At 37.2% G+C, this 18,699-nt stretch overlaps 3 protein-coding genes across 3 annotated transcripts; all 3 read left to right on the forward strand.

Annotated features, from left to right (window-relative positions):
* The first annotated feature begins 945 nt into the window (after positions 1-945).
* Positions 946-3,634, forward strand: LOC125480679. Its single transcript, XM_048591705.1, has 4 exons — positions 946-1,252; positions 1,652-2,981; positions 3,068-3,464; positions 3,569-3,634. Exons 1-4 carry the CDS (start codon positions 946-948, stop codon positions 3,632-3,634), a joined length of 2,100 nt encoding a protein of 699 aa, XP_048447662.1.
* Positions 3,635-5,554: 1,920 nt separating this feature from the next.
* On the forward strand, positions 5,555-6,436 carry LOC125480680 (alpha,alpha-trehalose-phosphate synthase [UDP-forming] 1-like). Its single transcript, XM_048591706.1, has 3 exons — positions 5,555-5,962; positions 6,164-6,261; positions 6,380-6,436. The coding sequence occupies exons 1-3, from the start codon at positions 5,605-5,607 to the stop codon at positions 6,434-6,436; spliced, it is 513 nt and encodes a 170-aa protein (XP_048447663.1). The 5' UTR covers positions 5,555-5,604.
* Positions 6,437-11,333: 4,897 nt separating this feature from the next.
* Positions 11,334-13,593, forward strand: LOC108866930. Its single transcript, XM_048591707.1, has 6 exons — positions 11,334-12,027; positions 12,257-12,495; positions 12,622-12,837; positions 12,950-13,048; positions 13,133-13,213; positions 13,315-13,593. Exons 1-6 carry the CDS (start codon positions 11,754-11,756, stop codon positions 13,591-13,593), a joined length of 1,188 nt encoding a protein of 395 aa, XP_048447664.1. The 5' UTR covers positions 11,334-11,753.
* Positions 13,594-18,699: the final 5,106 nt, after the last annotated feature.

Raw genomic sequence — 18,699 nt, forward strand, 5'->3', positions numbered from 1 at the left:
TTTGATTATTGTATCTTATCTCGGTGGAAGATGTCATTAACAATTTTGCATCCTTTTGTTATTGCATCTTATCTCTACAGCCAACGGCTGTTAGTTGTGGGTGGTGGAGGAGTTGTAGGTTTGGCCGCAATTCAGATTTGAGATGTCACAGTGTACGTAAATCACTTTATTTTCTTCGCTATATTAATTTTTATTAATTTATTTTATTTTATTTAGTTTTAGTAATTATTGTGATTTAGTTTATTTGTATGCACATATTTTTGTACATCACCTGCAAAATTGTTTTGTGTTGTACGAAGTTAATATTACTTAACTTCGTACAATTTTTTTTTTCAAGAAAAGCTTAGTTTCCCGTTTGAGAATTAGTTAGATTTCGTGCATGGATGCGAAAGCATGACTGCGGTCCAATTAATTCTTGAATTGTCCCATTTTTTGGACAGTTTGGGAATGCATAGTTATGTGTTGTAGTTTGCGGTTCATGGATTAGGTTTCGATAATGGAAATTTTGGTAACATTTCCTGATGTTCTTCGAGTACACGGTGGATATTATGTATCTACGGCGTGCACTTCAAGAACTATAAGGAGATGCTGCCAAAATTAACCCATGTCGAAATTTAATCCATTGGAATCGTAAATTACGGCACATAACTGTGCATTCCTGAATGGGATAGAGCCCTTACCGGAGGAATAAGGTGACAAGACAATAGTTAAATTTGTTGTAATTCTTGTCATTTTATTGGGATTGCAGACAAAATGGACAGACAGTGGATACATAATCATAATAGATGTGATGTTGAGTACTTGGATGGAATAGAAAAGTTCATTGAATTCGCAACTAGTCATAACATAGGTTCAACTCATATCCGATGTCCGTGTAGGAGGTGTAACAACTCAATGTGGGAGACATTCTCGAATGTTCGATTTCATTTAGTAAGAAATGGGATGATGGAGACGTATACTACTTGGTATCATCATGGAGAACGATTAGACCAAGCTTCGTCTTCATACGTGACACGAGTGGAGACTGTTGAATCTAATGTGGATCCTAATGAACAAGTTATGAATATTCTAAATGACGTTTATCCATATGCCTCGAGTAACACCAATCAGGAAGGGGGAGATGACGGTTGTCCAACCATGGATAGTGAGGCATTCAAAAACTATGAAAAACTATTGAAAAATGCGAAGCAAGAATTATATCCGGGTTGCGAGAACTTTTCGGTGCTCACAGCAATTGTGGAGTTGATGCATGGCAAGATCAAGTTTCGTTTGTCAAACAAGTGTTTTGATTATTTTTTGGGAGTTATCAAGAGGATGCTTCCAAAGGAGAATTGTTTACCTGAAGATCATAAAAGTGCCCAAAAAGTGTTGAAGGGTCTCGGATTAGGGTATGAAAAAATTCACGCATGTGTAAATAATTGTATATTGTTTTATAAAGAGAACAAACAATTGGATAAATGCCCTGTCTGCAATGAGCCGAGGTTTAAAATGACATCACAGAATAGAAAGACCAAGATTCCACAAAAAGTAATGCGTTATCTTCCATTGAAGCCTAGGTTGCAGCGATTGTACATGTCGATGCATACCGCAACCGACATGAGATGGCATAAAGAAGGATGAGTAAATGATGATGTTATGAGGCATCCTGCAGATGGAGAGGCATGGAAAGCATTCGATCGGATGTACCCTGATTTTGCAGCTAACCCGCGCAACGTCAGATTGGGACTTGCCATTGACGGATTTTATCCGTTCGGGGTTTTAAATCAAATCCACAGCACTTGGCCGGTTGTCGTATTTCCTTATAATCTGCCGCCTTGGAAGTGCATGAAAAAAGAATACATGATGTTGACTCTATTAATTACTGAAGATCCAGGAAAGTCCATTGATGTTTATTTGCGGCCGTTGGTTGATGAGCTAAAAGATTTATGGGAAAACGGTGTTTGTACGTACGATAAGTATACTGGGCAAATGTTTACCATGCGAGCGGCAGTGATGTGGACAGTAAACGATTTTCCCGCATATGCAATGGTTTCTGGGTGGATGACTAAGGGTTATTTGGCATGTCCAATATGCAAGGAGAACGTAACATCTTCTTGGCATGCAAGAAAAGTTTGTTATCTTGGTCATCGTAGATGGCTTCCTTGGGACAACGAGTGGCGTCAGAACGATAAAGCTTTCCATGGCACAAAAGAGACTCAGCCAAGACCAAGAGAATGGTCCGAAGATGAGATTTTGGATCAATTAAACTGTTTGGAATTTGGTCATTTCGGCAAAGGGATCAGTAAGCCTAGACCAACTACACATCTGAACTGGACGCACAAGAGTATGTTATTTGAGCTCCCGTACTGGTCAAAGTTAAAAATGAGACACAACCTCGATGTTATGCATATTGAGAAAAATGTGTTTGATACTTTGGTCGGGACAATTCTAGACATTGAAGGAAAAACGAAGGACACGATCGAAGCTCGCCTCGATTTGGAACGAATGGGCATTAGGTCATCCTTGTGGATGAAGAGAGTTGGTGGTACATTGAAGAAAGGCCATCCTTTTTTTACAGTTAAGCCGAATGGGAAAAAAGAGTTTTTCAACTTTATTTCTTCTATAAAGTTTCCAGATGGGTATGCTTCTAATATCTCGCGTTGCGTGAACATGAGGGGGTGTAAATTTTCAAACATGAAGAGTCATGACTGTCATGTGATACTACAACGCCTTCTTCCGGTTGGTATTCGACACTTATTGCCTCTTGATGTGGTGAAACCAATCGTGTTGTTGTCGAGATTTTTTTCGCAATTGACTGCAAGGTGTTTGCGGAAGTCGGATGTTAAACAATTGCAGGACGAGATTGTGAACGTTTTATGCAAGTTCGAACAGATATTTCCCCCAGCTTTCTTTACAAGTATGATTCACGTGATGATTCACTTGCCAGATGAGGCATTGCTTGCCGGACCAGTGAACTGTCGATGGATGTATCCAATAGAAAGGTACTTAATTAAGCGTCTATATATATAACAGATTCATGATCAACGAACACTTTGAATTATTTGTAGCATACCTTTTATTTGTGCAGATATCTTGGTGAGTTGAAAAAGTGTGTTCGAAACAGGGCAAAGCCCGAAGGATCACTTGTGGAGGCATGGGTCGCATATGAGTCACTTACTTTTTGTGCAATGTATCTTGAAGATGTTGAGACAACTTTCAATCGTCCTCAACGCAATAATGACGGTGGTGTCAGAAAAGAGAAACTGTCTATTTTTGCCCAAATTGCACGACCATTCGGCGATCGTGTAAAAGGTGAATCATTTACCAAAAAGAACATGGAGATAGCACATTGGTTCATACTTAACAATTGTGATGATGCTTTGCCATACCTTGAAGAGCATGAACAATTGATGAAGCGGGAACATCCTTCACATTTATATGCCAAGAAGCACCGTGATTTGTTTCCTTCATGGTTTCACACACATGTAAGTTGTATGTGGTTTGAATTGAGCATATTTTCCAACTTGTTCATGCCCGTCTTTAAATTTGGTTACACTAACAGGTTAACTTTTTGTATATGTTATATTAGATGAACAAATTGAAGGCCTTGAATTCACCCTCTTACGATGAAGAATTATATAACTTGGTGAGATGACCGCTTCACGTTGAATTGTTCTCAGGTTGTCATGTCAACGGGATCAAGTTCTTAGGGGTAACACGTGATGACAAGTTGTCTACTCAAAATAGTGGTGTTCATGTCCCGGGTGCGGGCGACAGTGAAGACATTGATTTTTATGGCAAACTAACTAGTGTAGTACAATTGCTTTACAAAGACAGGTGTCAAGTGATACTATTTAAGTGTCTTTGGTTTGATACAAACCCACATAACCGAACAAGTGTTACGCGAGACCATGGTCTACTATCAGTAAACACTACGAGACATTGGTACGATGAAGACCCATACATTTTGGCAACAATGGCGAAACAAATATTCTATCTAGACGACCCTAAAGCCGGCAATGGTTGGAAAGTTGTTCAGAAGATTGATCGAAGAGGGCTATATGATATTCCAGAAGTAGATCATGATGACAATGACGACAACGTTGCTGACCAACAGTTATCATCTTCGATAGAAATTGGTGAAGAAACACTCCGGGATACTAATATTGTCCAAGAACCGTTTGACGTACCTGGAGTTCCCGAATTCGAAATATCAATTGACCTTGGTGATCTGCCTCAATACAATGCACTGGAAGAGGCAAACGAAGATGAAGACGAATGGGAATCCAAAAATGATAGTAGTGAGGATAGCGAGAGTTATTATTGTAGTTCGGATGAGGATTAATATAAACTTGTAAAGGATAGCGATGAATTATTATTGGTGATGTAATCGTATGAAACTCACCTTCTACCCTTTTTCCCATTCATTGAAATTCATGTTTAAAGTCATAACAGGAAACAAGTATGGAGTTGCTGTTGGGAACACACTTGTAAGTTTTTCACTCTCTTTATATTTTTTGGCTTTTTTCACATATAAGTCTTTTGTACTATTAAATTTAGAGAGAAGCATTTCAAGCACAATACTTTAGAAAAACACTGTCTTGACTTATCAACAGTAGAAACTACAGCAGTATCGGCCGCCAGAAGAATAGTTGAAGCGGATGAGTTTATGAGGGCCGACTTATATGATGGATGGCTTGGAAAACAGCATCAAACACGGAGGAGATGCTCCGAGAAGCAGATGTGGTATGGCTCTCGCTCTCCTTACCCCTCTTTTTTTGTTTTACTTAAACCGTTTCTAATTGTGTGGTTTCCAATTCTTATTCTAGATAAGCCTTCACCTAATTCTGGATAAGACCACTTATCATCTTGTATATTTGTATAAATGAATGTGAGAGATACACGCATGTTTCGAGTTGGCTTGGATGTCTTCGAGGTAAAAAACCACACCTAATTCCTTGTTGTATTCAACCTTTTTCGAACGCTATCTCTGATATTTGAGTGGTTTGTGAATGAAGTTGCATTAGGATGAGCCTTACATGAAGCCTGGGCTTGCCGAGTTGAAAAATGTTGTTGTGGTACCTCACATTGCTTCCGCTTCCAAGGTAATTACCGTCCATATTAGTTCAAACACATTAGGGAAGGAGCTTTCTAATTTTAAGAACATAAAGATTTGTTACCTTATCAAACGAGGAGCTTTCTGATTTTTGTAGTGATTGTGAGTTTTTAAATGCTCGTCCCCTGATTTTAACCTTTTTCTTGTTGATTTTATGAATGTGAGTTTTTAAATTGCTACTTTAAAAAACCAGGGGATAACGGTCGACCCCATTTTTCTTACTGCGGATCATGTTCTTGGGATGATTTTTATTAAATTTTTTTCTGTAGACCTGCTTGTCATTTTTGTTTCTGTGACAAGATTATCATGAACTGCTATAGAGATGTTCTTATGTTATTCTGACCAAGTGTGTTATTCATTTTGCTCTTGGCATCCAAAATTGACAAGATTTTTGTTCTTGGTGATGTTTGATGACTTAGTTTGCTTTAAACGAAATGTAGGACACAGTTGTTCAAGGATCGCTTGTGTTAGTAAAGTTAGAAGGCAGGGTTCATTACTAGAGAGAGCATATGCCTGGGAACAAGTACAACGGTAATTCAGCCCACATCCCACCAACTCGAGTTGAACGGCTCTTGAGAGAAAGGGAGCTAAGGAAAAATAACAAGGCCTTGAACTTGAATGAAACATTTGAACCTGAGTTGCAGTTAAGAGAAGATGAAAACTCAAATGCTGCCTATGTTGAACGCTTCTTGGAAGGGGCTGCAGCTGCAAGGGCGCTTAATGAGGGATACGAAAACCAAGACCGGAGGCCTAGCAGACAACGACTGTTGGTTGTGGCGAACAGGTTACCTGTCTCTGCAATTAGAAGAGGTGAAGATTCATGGTCTCTGGAGATGAGTGCAGGGGGTCTGGTCAGTGCACTTTTGGGTATGTGGTGTTTTAACTCTTCTTTAAATACTGATAATCCTTTTTCGAAGTGTCTGTTCCTGTGTGTATCATTTTAATATAGGGGACAAGATTTTTAGTGGATGATATCCTTTGTGTCTGTTCCTGTCTGTTCCTTTGTGTTGATATCCTTTTCATTTTAAGATTATGAACCTAATTTGTACTGGATGATTTTTTCCAAAGGTGTAAAGGAGTTTGAGGCAAGGTGGATTGGTTGGGCTGGGGTAAATGTGCCGGATGAAATTGGACAGAAGGCGCTTACTAGAGCTCTTGCTGACAAGGTTCAAAATTTTGTCATTCATAGACATGGATTCAGCTCATTTTCACTGATTGATGATGTATACAACTTTCGGTGTAAATGTTCATGAAATTTTAAAATGGTTGTTTTGTTCCTTGCAGATAGTTATGCTGTATTTAGATGTGAATCATCTTTGTGGGCAAAGGTCTCTCCTGTGATTTTCTTCTACACTCTCGAGCTCCAAACTTTGTGTAGAACAATATATCCGTTACACTTTTGCAAATTTGTGAGGTTTATAGTTTTCTTTATCTGATATTGTAATGGGTTAGTTCTTTACATGAATATTTATCGTTAGAAAGTTGGGACAATTATGGAGTAGTTTGTTTATGTGATATTTTTTTCAGGTTAACTGTTTGGCTTTCAATCCCTTCAATGAATGGGTTGTTGCAACTAGATCTACTGATAAAACTGTTAAGTTGTTCGATCTACGCAAAATCAATACTGCACTCCACACCTTTGATTGTCATAAGTAAGGATCCTCCCCTGGATGTCATAAGTTTGGATGTTCTAAATTATCTTAGCTGCAATCCATCTATAGATCTGATATCAAATGTTTTTTCCGTGGTGTTTCAGGGAGGAGGTTTTCCAAGTTGGTTGGAATCCAAAGAATGAAACTATCTTAGCTTCTTGTTGTCTTGGTCGGAGACTCATGGTGTGGGATCTTAGCAGGTATTCCTTGAATAACCCATTGTCATATTTTATTTTTGTTATACAAGGAGAGGCGATCTCCACTCCAACTTGTTCTATACTAACAGAAATCAAAATGTTTCAAGTGCCTGTTCTGGTGAAAGCATTTAGGCTATGGCTTTAGATTAGTGGTTTAGTTGGGAAACCAAATAGTAAAAGCTTCAATAGATGCATGACGAAAATAATTCAGTGGAGCCTTAAAGCATCATAGAGAAGTATGGGTTTTAGGCATCAGACCACATGGAGGGATCATCTCTTAACAGTTGAAGTGCCACGTATATTTGAGCAGGCACTTACAGCCAGGCTTGTCCAAGCTTGCTAGTTATTCATGGTCCTAACAAAAAAGAGTAGCCAAACTAAAATATAAGTGCAAATAAAACAGAAGCCTTAAGTTAATGAAGCCAATAGAGACCTCAGATTAGAAGACTAAGATATGGTTGGCCACACAATAACAAATATCCAAGTGCCAATTCCTCTTGAATATTTCATCTGATCTCACAATTGATGTTTCAGCAAATTTTTTGTCATAAGCATCAATAAATGTGGATTTGAATATTGTGCAAATATTAAAGCAGAATATAGATTGTGCAAATATTAAAGCAAATATTAATTTCTGGTTGTTTGATTTGCAGGGACCTGAGCAAAATGCCTTGGGAAATATACTTGTTCTGTTTCTTTTGGGAGGCATATTTGCAGGGGTTTGCCTTGACTGGTTGTGGCTCATTGGTAAGGATAAATTCTAAGGAGCAAAAGTGTGGGATTGAAGAAAGAAAGTTGCTCGTTTGAATACTAATTTCGTGCTTCCGATGGATTGAAGAACGATTAGGAACTACGAATTGCAACCGTGTAAATGATTTGCTTTGGGTGTATAGTTTGATATACCTTGTTTAAAAATCCATAACTTTTCATGTCATTGATTTGTAGAACTTTTATTCTTACTTGAATGAGAGAGAGATATGCAGTGTGACATGAAGATATATTGCGGCCAAACATTATACACAGATCTTACTGTAACTAAGCCGCAAATAGGCAGGAAATTTCGTTGACCCAGTCATTGACTCTCTACCGTGTAGCAAGGGCATATCTGATAGAGAGAATATACTTTTGGTTATACTCAAGATTTTACTTATTGACCTTGCTAATTTTGTACGGAGGGTAAACTGTAGCACTAGTAGAAAAATCATCAAAATTTTAAGTGATGATGTTATTGACCTTGCTCAATATTCGTGTTACCAGTGCGGGAGTGCGGGAGTTTAGGGTACCTTTACAACTTTTAAACAGAAAATTAAGACGGAATATGATGGGTGCGGCAAATTTCTCTTTTTTTGTTTCTCTATGCATGAATGTTCCATCATTCTCGGTTCTCTATGCATGAATGTTCCATCATTCCCGCATCCGTTCTTGTTAATCTACACACCAAAACACACAAGCCTCGCACGTCCCGTACCGTGCCTTGGCCTCGAGTATGTCTTGTTATATGAATTACCACCCATGACACATTCGTTCACGCACCATCGTTATCACAATTTTCATTCCAATCCATCACGATACAACCCCATGTAACTCACACGACTCATGCCTCTCATAATTGCAATGCATGATATGAATTCCATCTTGTATACGTATAACATCCAACCACATTTATCAATGAACGAGTTATTAACACAAAAGTGCGATATAATGTAAAAAAAAAAAAATTTCCACATTTATCAATGAATTCCACATTTATCAATGAATTCCACATTCAACCACATTTATCAATGAATTCCATCTTGTATACGTATAACATCAAACCACATTTGTTAGAAAAATATATTATAGTGGGGTTTATGTAAAAAAAAAATTTGAATTTCAAAGGAAGAAAGTCACATTTTCAGTAATTTTTATAATAATTAAAAAAAAAAAAAAAAACTTTGCGCGACGCCTTAATGTGATCGTCGCGCAAAACCACTTTGCGTGACGTCAAATTGTATACCTACATCGCGCCAGTTGTGATAATTTTGGCGGTGCAATAGTAAAAAAAAGGCGCTTTTTTTTTTTTTCAAATTTCTAATTTTATTTCCCTTCTAAGTTTGGATGCTCATCTTTCATCCTTCACTTTGTCCAAGTTTGGACGCTCACTTCTCATCCCTCAAATCTCAGACCCTCCTCACCCTCCAAGAATTTTTTAACTCACTTCTGTTCTCCAAGGAGCAACATTGCAGCTCCTCCATTTCTGATGTTAGTTTTGTTCTCCAAGGAGCTGTTAGTTCTGTTCCTCGAACAGAAGTGAGCCGATTTCTCTCCTCCTCCCACATCAGACAAGTGACTCACCTCTCATCCCTCACTTCCTCCCACATCGCTGATTTCTTTTTCGATCTCACTGTTCATCGGTTCTCCCCCAAATCAGGTAAATTTTGGAATTAATTTAGGGTTTATGAAATTTAGCACTTGGAAGATAGAGTATATTGTATATTCCTCCATGGACTTGTTTGTGCTAAATTGTTGTCCCTAACCTGTTTGACGAAATGCCTCAACAACTTTGATTAAGTTGGATTATTCCTCCATGGATTTTTATTAACTTGTTTGTGCTAAATTATTGTATATTTCTCTTTTTCCATCATGCCTCTTTGGGATAGTACTGTAGAGAGTTAGTAGCCTTGTGAAGGCTAAGTTTATCATTTTGCCCAAATTTCCCTTTGCTTGCACCAAATCCCGCTCCATCTTTGGCTACCTTCTCCATTTTCTTCCTTGATTTCCTGCGCGAGCTTCAAATGCTAAAGTTCGTCCACCAAGTTAAAATGAGGTGTGCACCCCAAGGTCAGACTTTGTCAACCCATAAATCTAGGCAAATTGGTTGTGTTTGAAGCATTTTGGTTGGTTTGCAAGGAAAGGGGTTGGGATATCTCTCATAACCTCCCGTGTGAAATTAGAGTTGTGGGCCTTTTGGTTGGTTTGTAAGGAAAGGGGTCATTTCAACTGTCCCAAAACCGTTTTTCCTTTTTCTTTTTACATAATTAATAAAACTCTTTCAATTGTCCCTTTTCAAAGGTGCGGTGCAACTTTTACAATCTTTGGCTTGTTATATGGCTGTCAACATTTGATTTCTCAGTTTGGCTGATGTGGATTGAGTCATATCTTGAAAGAAACATGATGGTTGATGGTTAGGTGAAGCTCAGTTTTATGTGGACGTTGAGTGTATTGTGTTCTATGAACCTACTCTGTTCATTATCAATTACTTCTGGATAATCCTGTTAGAGTCGCGGTGTAAACCGTTAAGGTTGATGTTTTTCTTTGTTTAACTTTTTTCCTACCCTCTAAGCTCCCCTTGTAACAAAAAAATTAAAAGAATTTCCACTCCTTTTTTTCACTACTCTATTTTTGTAATCTTTGAATTGAATAAAGGAAAAATTAGTATTTGGTCCCTAGTTACTAATGTTCATTGACTAAGACATTATGAACTTATTTCAATTTGGCTTGGCATGATCAATACACATGGTTTTGCATGGGCTTAGTGTGAATTTTTTCGAATATCCGAATTATGAATCATTCCTTTTGGCATGGTATGAATGTGAATTTGCATACTCCTCATTTTGCACTCTACTCATGAATTTGAGCTTGGTTTGCTACGAATATATAATGACTAAGCTTCCAAATATAATTGGGCTTTTTAGTGAAATTTTTGGGTTTCCTGCGACATTGCGTTGTTGTTTCCCAAGTCTCAAGTTGCTTCATGTTATTATAGATCTTGTATTAGGTGATACCTCATTGGAAAAGCTTTTCTGTAACTCCCTTGTTCTTGAAGATTTGGATATACATCCATTTTTTGGAAGAGATGCAATGAATTTCAACATATTTGCTCCTGAATTAAAGACTTTAAGAACAACTGTGAAAGATACAGAGTTGTCAAACTATTTATTTGTCAATGCCTCAAATCTTGAAAAACTTTGTGTCATGGGGTTTGCATCGTCAAGGCAACACTTTGTTATATTGAATGTATTTCTCACATAGATGATGTTCAACACTCATGTCATGAATTGATGTTGTATTTTTTATTTACATGCTGATGTGCAACACTCTGTCATATTGAAATGCCTCAACACTCTTGTCATATTGAAATGCCTCAACAGCTTTGATTGAGTTGGATTATTGTTGTCCATTTACATGCTTGGCAAATGCACCACCAGCATATACACCCACTTACAGCATTGACACCATAATGAGTTTATTGTTAAGTAGTTTGCATTTGAGAATTATGTCGTCCTCTTTCTGTCATGGGAAAATAGTTTTGAAATGGATATGAATAGGTTTCTCATGATTTTGGGCCATCCCATTTCTTTTTGCCTATCATTTTTCTCTAATGGACCAAGTGGGTGGTGCATGTATTGACGCATTGACTCTCCGTAAGGTCAGATTTGAAAGCTGATGCTTGTGATGGAAATGGTGATGAATTTGAAATGTTAGTTTTGATGTTTAAGTTAGATTGGACTCTCATATATCTATAGGTTATTTGAATATGTACCCCATCGTTTCCTGGTTTCCTACATTGTGCTCAGTTAATACGTTGTATAGTTACAATCGCATTTTCCTTTTCTAGGATCACAATTGCATTTGAGAAATATGATAAGGTTGAAAACTGTAAGAGAAATATTGATACTCCAGGGTTATAATCCTTCTTGAAAGCTTGATGTGAGTTTTTCTGTTGCATTTACCTTGTCATGAAACCCACAACATTATCTGTTGCATTTAAGAAAAATGTTGTAGGATTAGTTTCTAATGTTATATTTTTATGGTTGAATAAGTGTATAGATGTCGCAGTTGATCACTCGTCGTCGGAGTGTGACCAATGCACCTCCTGCATTATCAGCATCTACGGCTCCAGCCGTGAGTGCTCCATTAATTAGCGAGCCTACACCCTTTGCTGAGGCCACTCCTACGGCGTCCCAGGTGCCCGTATCATCGACGTCATCAGTGTCAGTTGAGCAGCTCAGTGCACGGCGGCCTCATCGGCGGCGCCGTGAGCCGGAACCTTCTGATCACACTTCTTCGGAATCCAGAGTCGAGTGTGAGGCCTCTCATCCAGGTAGTTTTTTTCTAATTCTCACTACGCTGTATTTTTTTTTCATTTTAAAACTATTATTTTTATGATGGTGAAAATTTGCTGGATTGTGAAAATCTGTTGCTGGTTGTGAATTAATGTTATTTTATTATTTTAAGGTTTTGGAAAATGCTATACTATTAAGGAAGGTTGTGTCGAATTTTTTTTACAAATTTAAGCTTTGGGATTTCACCATTTAAGTATTTTTGGCCAGCTAAAAAAAACACCAGAGGGCCTAGTCGAATGCTGAAGCAGTCACAGAGCGCACGACAGGCCGCCTCCAAGATCAAGATTGCGTATGACGCGCAACATCGTGGAGCAGCTACCTCACAGCAACATAGCTTCATTGCTAGTAGCTGTGGTGTTGTTATTCGAGACAATTGTCCTTTTCAGTGGGAGTCTTGGGCAGAAATTCCCGAGGAGACGAAGAGAATGGTGCGACACGAGTTGTCGGTTAGTATATTAATTTTTAGCCTTTATCATTTTTTTAATTTTGTTTACAAATATTAAAAACCAAAATATATTATCTTAATATTATTAAATTTCTTACTATTATTTTATTGTTTTTCATATTCGTAGGTCATTTATGATCTTGAGGACATATCCCTTGAGGTCATGAACTACTTAGAGGAGACCTTAGCAAACCGGTACAAAAATTGGAAGAGCACTTTTCACACGTTTTTTAAGCGATGGGATGATCCAGAGATTGCTCGCCTACATGTTCCAAGCAAGTTAAAGGACCGGCCAGATGATTGGGAGTGGCTCTGCAAACATTTTACGGACCCAAAATTTGTGGTATGTACATAATATTTTAATAATAATTTATTATTGTTTTAGTTATTTTTAAGCTTTTTTTATTAATTTATTTCAAATAGTTGCACTAACATGTATATTGTGTGTTTAACAGAAGAAATCTGTTGCTGGCCAAAAAGCTCGTGAGTCAAAGACACTTCTCCACCATTCCGGTTCGAAGCCCTTTTCGTATAGGCTTCAGACACGACGTCAGGTAAAAGTATATTAACTTTGAAATTTTATACAATTTATTATTATTATTGATTAATAAAATTTTCTTACTGTTTTTTTTCTTCAGGAGGGTTCTAAGTTCCCAGCAATCGACATGTTCAAGGACGTTTACGTTCGACCTGGTCAGGAGATTACTGAGCAGTTTCATGTAAGTATATGTAATTATTATTATTCTTATATGTATGAATCATTCAAATATTATTTATATTTTGTTATTAAACATTATATGTTTTTTCTTTATTATTATAGGCTACTATGGTGGAAAAGAGCACTTCTGTTCTCCAAGAAGCAACATCGCAGCTTCCCCCGGAGACCCCGATCGAGGACGTCACAATACCTGAGGATGTAGGTTTTCAGATCATGACTGATGTCCTGGATCAGAACTTAGGTCGTCGTCGTGGCAAGGTTGTTTGGTGTATGGGGAAAGCACAGATTCGTGAAACGGGTGCCTCTTCTTCCAGATCAAACGCAGAGGTAGATGCATTGAAGGAGGAAGTGACAACCCTAAAGGCCCAGGCGAGCAGATGAAGGAGCAGCTAAGGGCCCAGGGCGAGGAGATGAGGTCATATGCCGGGGCGTGGAGAGACCTTGTACAAGCCATACAGATGTCCAGCCTTCAAATCTCACTACCAGCACCTCATCTTGGTCCACCTTCGACCTCAGAGCCACCTCGCCCTGCTGATACCTAGTAGCTTGATGTATTAAACCTAGTTCACTTTTAGTTTTTTCTTTTTTGTTCGGATCTTGTATGTACATTTTCATAAATTTTATAATTAAATACTTTTGCCTGGTTAATTAATTATTCTTTCGAATTTAATTACAATATTTATTAAAAATTAAAAAAAAAAAAAAGTTTGACCAAAACTACTCCCCACTTTGCGTCGCGCAAACCACTTTGCACGACCAACGAGTGTGTCACGCAAACCCACTTTGCGTGACTCATGCGTACGTCGCGCAAAGTGGGTTTGCGTGACGCACTCGTCGGTCGTGCAAAGTGGGTTTGCGCGACGCACAAAGTGGGTCGCGCAAAGTGGGTTTGCACGACGCACAAAGTGGGTCGCGCAAAGTGGGTTTGCGCGACGCACTCCGTTCGTCACGCAAAGTGGGTTTGCGTGACGCACAAAGTGGGTAGTGCAAAGTGAGTTTGCGCGACCAACGCAGTGCGTCGCGCAAAGTGAGTTTGCGCGACGCACAAAGTGGGTCGTGCAAAGTGGATTTGCGCGATGCACTCCGTTGGTCGCGCAAACCTACTTTGCGCGACGCATGTCGTGGGACGTCGCGCAAACCCTAGCGTCTCGCGTCGCGCAAACCCTTAGGCAACGATTTTTTACTTTGCGCGACGAAAGTACCTACGTCGCGCAAAGTTTTTTTTTACTAGTTTGCTAATAATATTTGGCTACTAAAAAAAAATAGTAGGAATCCCTCCAAAAAGAATCTTCATGGCCGATTCATATAACATGGTGCTTATGGGGAACCAGTCATATAATAAATCCATCTATAAAAATTATTTTTACAAAAAAACTACTTAAAAATAAGATTGCGTAATCAATCAAATGTAGCAAATGGAGGGTTTGTTTAGTCAATTAACTACAACATTACGAAACATTTATCTATTTACTACAGTTAACTGATTAAATATACTCAATTTTAATTAAATTTTTTCAGAAATAAATCTTTACAAAATAATTTATAATATAACCGATTCTGGTCATAAGCACGAAGTGGCCAAAAAAGTTTTTTGTGTAAGAAATCTTACTTGTTTTTTAGTATATATCCAAGTATTATTTTTAATTTATCCAGACCATATACATAGGAGACTCTGATGGCTTAAATTTCAGAATTAAAAGTCAAATTTGCCCGAGTAGTAGTTGGTGGTCGGTCATCAAAGAATTATGGTTCAACGAACAACCTATATTGAACTTTTCTCGGTAAAGGAATTTATATGAATTTGTATAGTTTAAGTATTTTAGCATTTGGAATTGGTCTTCCTTTTATGATGGACATTTACTTGTTGATCGCTTTGTTGCTCCACCAAGAAGCAGAAATATTGGATCTTGTTGGGAGTGCGCTCCATGTGGTGCAAACTTTGATGTTTCAAACAGCGGGGGTGAATATTTGAGAAATGGATTATTTATAGTTATTGCTTTCATGGTACATTTCTCCATTGATAATGCTTGTGTCTCTTCATGGGAAGACTTATTTGTTCCTCCCCTTACCATAACTAGTGGCGAAGCGGAGAGGGGGCCGCAAGCCGTTGGATGCATAAGGTCAATTTTCTTCCCCTAAATATTAGTATTTGACCCCAATTATGTGCTTTTGCAGGTAATTAACGATATGTTCTTTATTTCCGTTAAAATGTACGTACCAAAGATATGTATTAGATATGGAATATGTGTATTTAGGGTCAAAATAATATAAGATAATACATGCAACCTCCATGTGGATGCATGTATATCCCTCATTTAACGTATCTTGACCGAATAAAATCAACGAACATAACCATTCAATTTATTAATCTTCATTTGAAGCTTACTTCTACAAAAAATCATTAAAATTAAAGATCATTTAATCATTCAAACGAATGAAATAAATGGATGGTTCGTCATGAATATGTTACTTGGTACCTATACCTCGATTTGTTTAATACACTTGAATGACTAAATGATCTCTAATTGAAATGATTTTTTGTAGGGGTGATCTTCAAAATGAAAGAATAAGAAGTTGAACGGTTTCAATTATGAAATTTTTAGGTCAAGATAAATTATTCACAAGGGAAAGAGCGAACGCTAGTATTATCCAATAATATATGAGGTAGATAATTTGCTTAGATAGGTGAAGTACTAATTGTGGAGCCAAAAATAATCTCAAAAATCTTGGAGGTGACACGTGGACTTTTGCTTAAGAAATACAAGATTGCTCTCATTAAATGAATAGGGCACACTTATATTCCCACGTGCAACTTAGCATCCTAGAAGTGCAAGCAGCGGACTATGGTTGCCCAAAGCTCCCCTGCTCGGGGCATGAAAGAGTCAAAGACATTAAAGATAGAATTAATTACTAAATCATATGTTTAATACATTCTCAATTGAATATCAACTCTATCAAGTAAGTAATACGTATTTCAATCAATTAGGGATACTTCCACCATTATCCCAACATATTATCTCCTAATTAATATCTTGGGATTATTCTTTCGTCATTCACCCAACAGATTACATACCTTGGTTAATAGGATGCCGCAATGTGTAGGTGCAAAACCCTAACACCTAGGCTGGCCACACCCTCCTATGAATACCTTCATCTCCAAAAAAATTTGGTAAGCTTTTATTACACATGCAAGCCCTAAAAACTCATTCTTTTTAGAGAAACTAACTTAGGCATTGGAGATCCATTGGCCAAACCACACAAACCCCCCCTTCCTCCTCGTGGGTGCATGAGGCTTTGGCCTTTGATCAAAGGTGTTGATTGTTTTGTAGGTACTTTTTCGTTAAGACTAAAGACGGCGGAAATTTACTACCGCACTAACAATATCTACTTAGAATCCATTAGCCTCACATTGTATATAGGAAAAGTGAATATAAAAAACATATATGCACAAGTATGATAATTTGACAATATTTTGTGGATGAAATTATTTGTACTCAAGATTTGAATATTTCTTAATTTTGCCCCTATTGCAATAAAGTTTTGGCTCTGCCACTGCGATTAACGAACTTTTACTCTCTAAACACTATAATAGGAACCGTTCATTCTCTTTATCATCATCGAAAACTCTCAAATTGAATGATTCTTTTGCATATATGATCTGTAGATGATGATAAAGAGAATGAATAGTTCTAATTAGTATATTCAGATAGTAAAAGTTTGTTAATCCTATGTTGGGTCAACTATAAAATCTTCTTTTTCCCAATAAACAAAATGGTTTAGGATCTAAGCCCACAACAAGACAGTTTGTCTTGAGAATGAATGTCAAATTCGAGAATTAAGAGACCTTACATGTGCTTATAAGAAATTGTGTTACTTTGCTTTAAGGACAATTGGATTTATGACTTAATTTCAACTTCCTTCTAGTAAAGTATGTTGGGCCATGTGTGAAAGTTCAATACTCAAACATGCTTCACGTCATCTATTGTATGTGGTCCACATGTTAGATTTGAATGATTCTTTTGCATATATGATCTGTAGATGATGATAAAGAGAATGAATAGTTCTAATTAGTATATTCAGATAGTAAAAGTTTGTTAATCCTATGTTGGGTCAACTATAAAATCTTCTTTTTCCCAATAAACAAAATGGTTTAGGATCTAAGCCCACAACAAGACAGTTTGTCTTGAGAATGAATGTCAAATTCGAGAATTAAGAGACCTTACATGTGCTTATAAGAAATTGTGTTATTTTGCTTTAAGGCCAATTGGATTTATGACTTAATTTCAACTTCCTTCTAGTAAAGTATGTTGGGCCATGTGTGAAAGTTCAATACTCAAACATGCTTCACGTCATCTATTGTATGTGGTCCACATGTTAGATTTGAAAAGTAAGTACATTTGAAGGGCATGTTGAGAGTTTATCCTAAAAAAGATAGTTAAGGGACATTGATTGCATGTCTTTACAACACTAATCACCTAATCTAAAAAAAAAAAAAAATAAAAAAAAAAAAAAATAAAAACTAATCTTAATTGGAGGAATTTGTGCATGAATATGTGATTTTAATTGACAGGGGGATAATGTACCATATCATAGGGTATACAAGTAAAGTTTAAACACCAACTAAAAAAACTAATCTACAAACTACGAGTAATCTTACATTTCTATTAACAAGTAACCTTAGATAAACACAAAAACTTACTCATACACACTCGACAAGATCAACATCTTTATATTTATATTAACGATATGTAATCAATATTTGATAAACAAGTGAGTTAGTGGAGATATCGTCAAGAGGAGAGATAATCAAATACAGTACAAATATAATGTCATCATCCATATCGAAGACATTGTTGTTGTACCATATACTAAACCTCAATATTTGGACCTCATTATTTAGCCCATGATGCAAGTAAGAGGTGAAGGAAACTCTCGCTCTATAAAAGAGATCCTTCACCCCTACTTTGGGAGGATAGTAAAGAGAGCAAACCCGAGCCTCAATAACCTCCATGTACATTGTAGTCCTCAATTTACATAGTGAAACCGGATAGACACCAGTGTGGACATAGCCTCAACTTGGGATGAACCACGATATAGCTTTGTATTCTTGTGCGTATGATTTACAATGGTCCAAGATCGACCCGATTTTGTACATCAACAAATGCAAATATTAAGGGTTTACTTGTGTTTTTCTAGATAAGGGTTTTCATGTCTTCATGGTTTTCATTTTGTTTTGGTCAGATGAATGTGCAAAAGCTTGAGATCTTTTATTGGATGACAATATTTATTTCTTTCATGGTTTTCCATCACAGTCAGGAGAGTGAGGGAAGAACTTTATTAGAATGACAACATATAAATTATCCAAACAAAAAGTGCAACAGAGCAGTTAAGAAAACTCGAAGAATTTCACCGTAACTTATGTACTTAAATCTCATTTATGGGATGGGCTGGTGGGCTAGTAGTTTGTGTAAATTTGCTTGTACGGAA

Source organism: the organism of the source record quoted next, unplaced genomic scaffold (genome assembly GCF_019419815.1).
Source record: "Pyrus x bretschneideri cultivar Hongxiangsu unplaced genomic scaffold, Pyrus_bretschneideri_v1 Contig35, whole genome shotgun sequence".
Classification (NCBI taxonomy): domain Eukaryota; kingdom Viridiplantae; phylum Streptophyta; class Magnoliopsida; order Rosales; family Rosaceae; genus Pyrus; species Pyrus x bretschneideri.

Excerpts from the sequence above, each read along its gene's own strand:
- LOC125480679 (XM_048591705.1), top strand. The coding sequence starts at position 946 with ATGGAGACGTATACTACTTGGTATCATCATGGAGAACGATTAGACCAA. Across the intron at positions 1,253-1,651 it reads AATTGTGGAGTTGATGCATG|ATGGAGAGGCATGGAAAGCA; the intron begins GCAAGATCAAGT and ends GGCATCCTGCAG. Across the intron at positions 2,982-3,067 it reads TGGATGTATCCAATAGAAAG|ATATCTTGGTGAGTTGAAAA; the intron begins GTACTTAATTAA and ends TTATTTGTGCAG.
- LOC125480680 (XM_048591706.1), top strand. The coding sequence starts at position 5,605 with ATGCCTGGGAACAAGTACAACGGTAATTCAGCCCACATCCCACCAACT. Across the intron at positions 5,963-6,163 it reads TCTGGTCAGTGCACTTTTGG|GTGTAAAGGAGTTTGAGGCA; the intron begins GTATGTGGTGTT and ends TTTTTTCCAAAG. Across the intron at positions 6,262-6,379 it reads CTAGAGCTCTTGCTGACAAG|ATAGTTATGCTGTATTTAGA; the intron begins GTTCAAAATTTT and ends TGTTCCTTGCAG.
- LOC108866930 (XM_048591707.1), top strand. The coding sequence starts at position 11,754 with ATGTCGCAGTTGATCACTCGTCGTCGGAGTGTGACCAATGCACCTCCT. Across the intron at positions 12,496-12,621 it reads TGGTGCGACACGAGTTGTCG|GTCATTTATGATCTTGAGGA; the intron begins GTTAGTATATTA and ends TCATATTCGTAG. Across the intron at positions 12,838-12,949 it reads TTACGGACCCAAAATTTGTG|AAGAAATCTGTTGCTGGCCA; the intron begins GTATGTACATAA and ends TGTGTTTAACAG.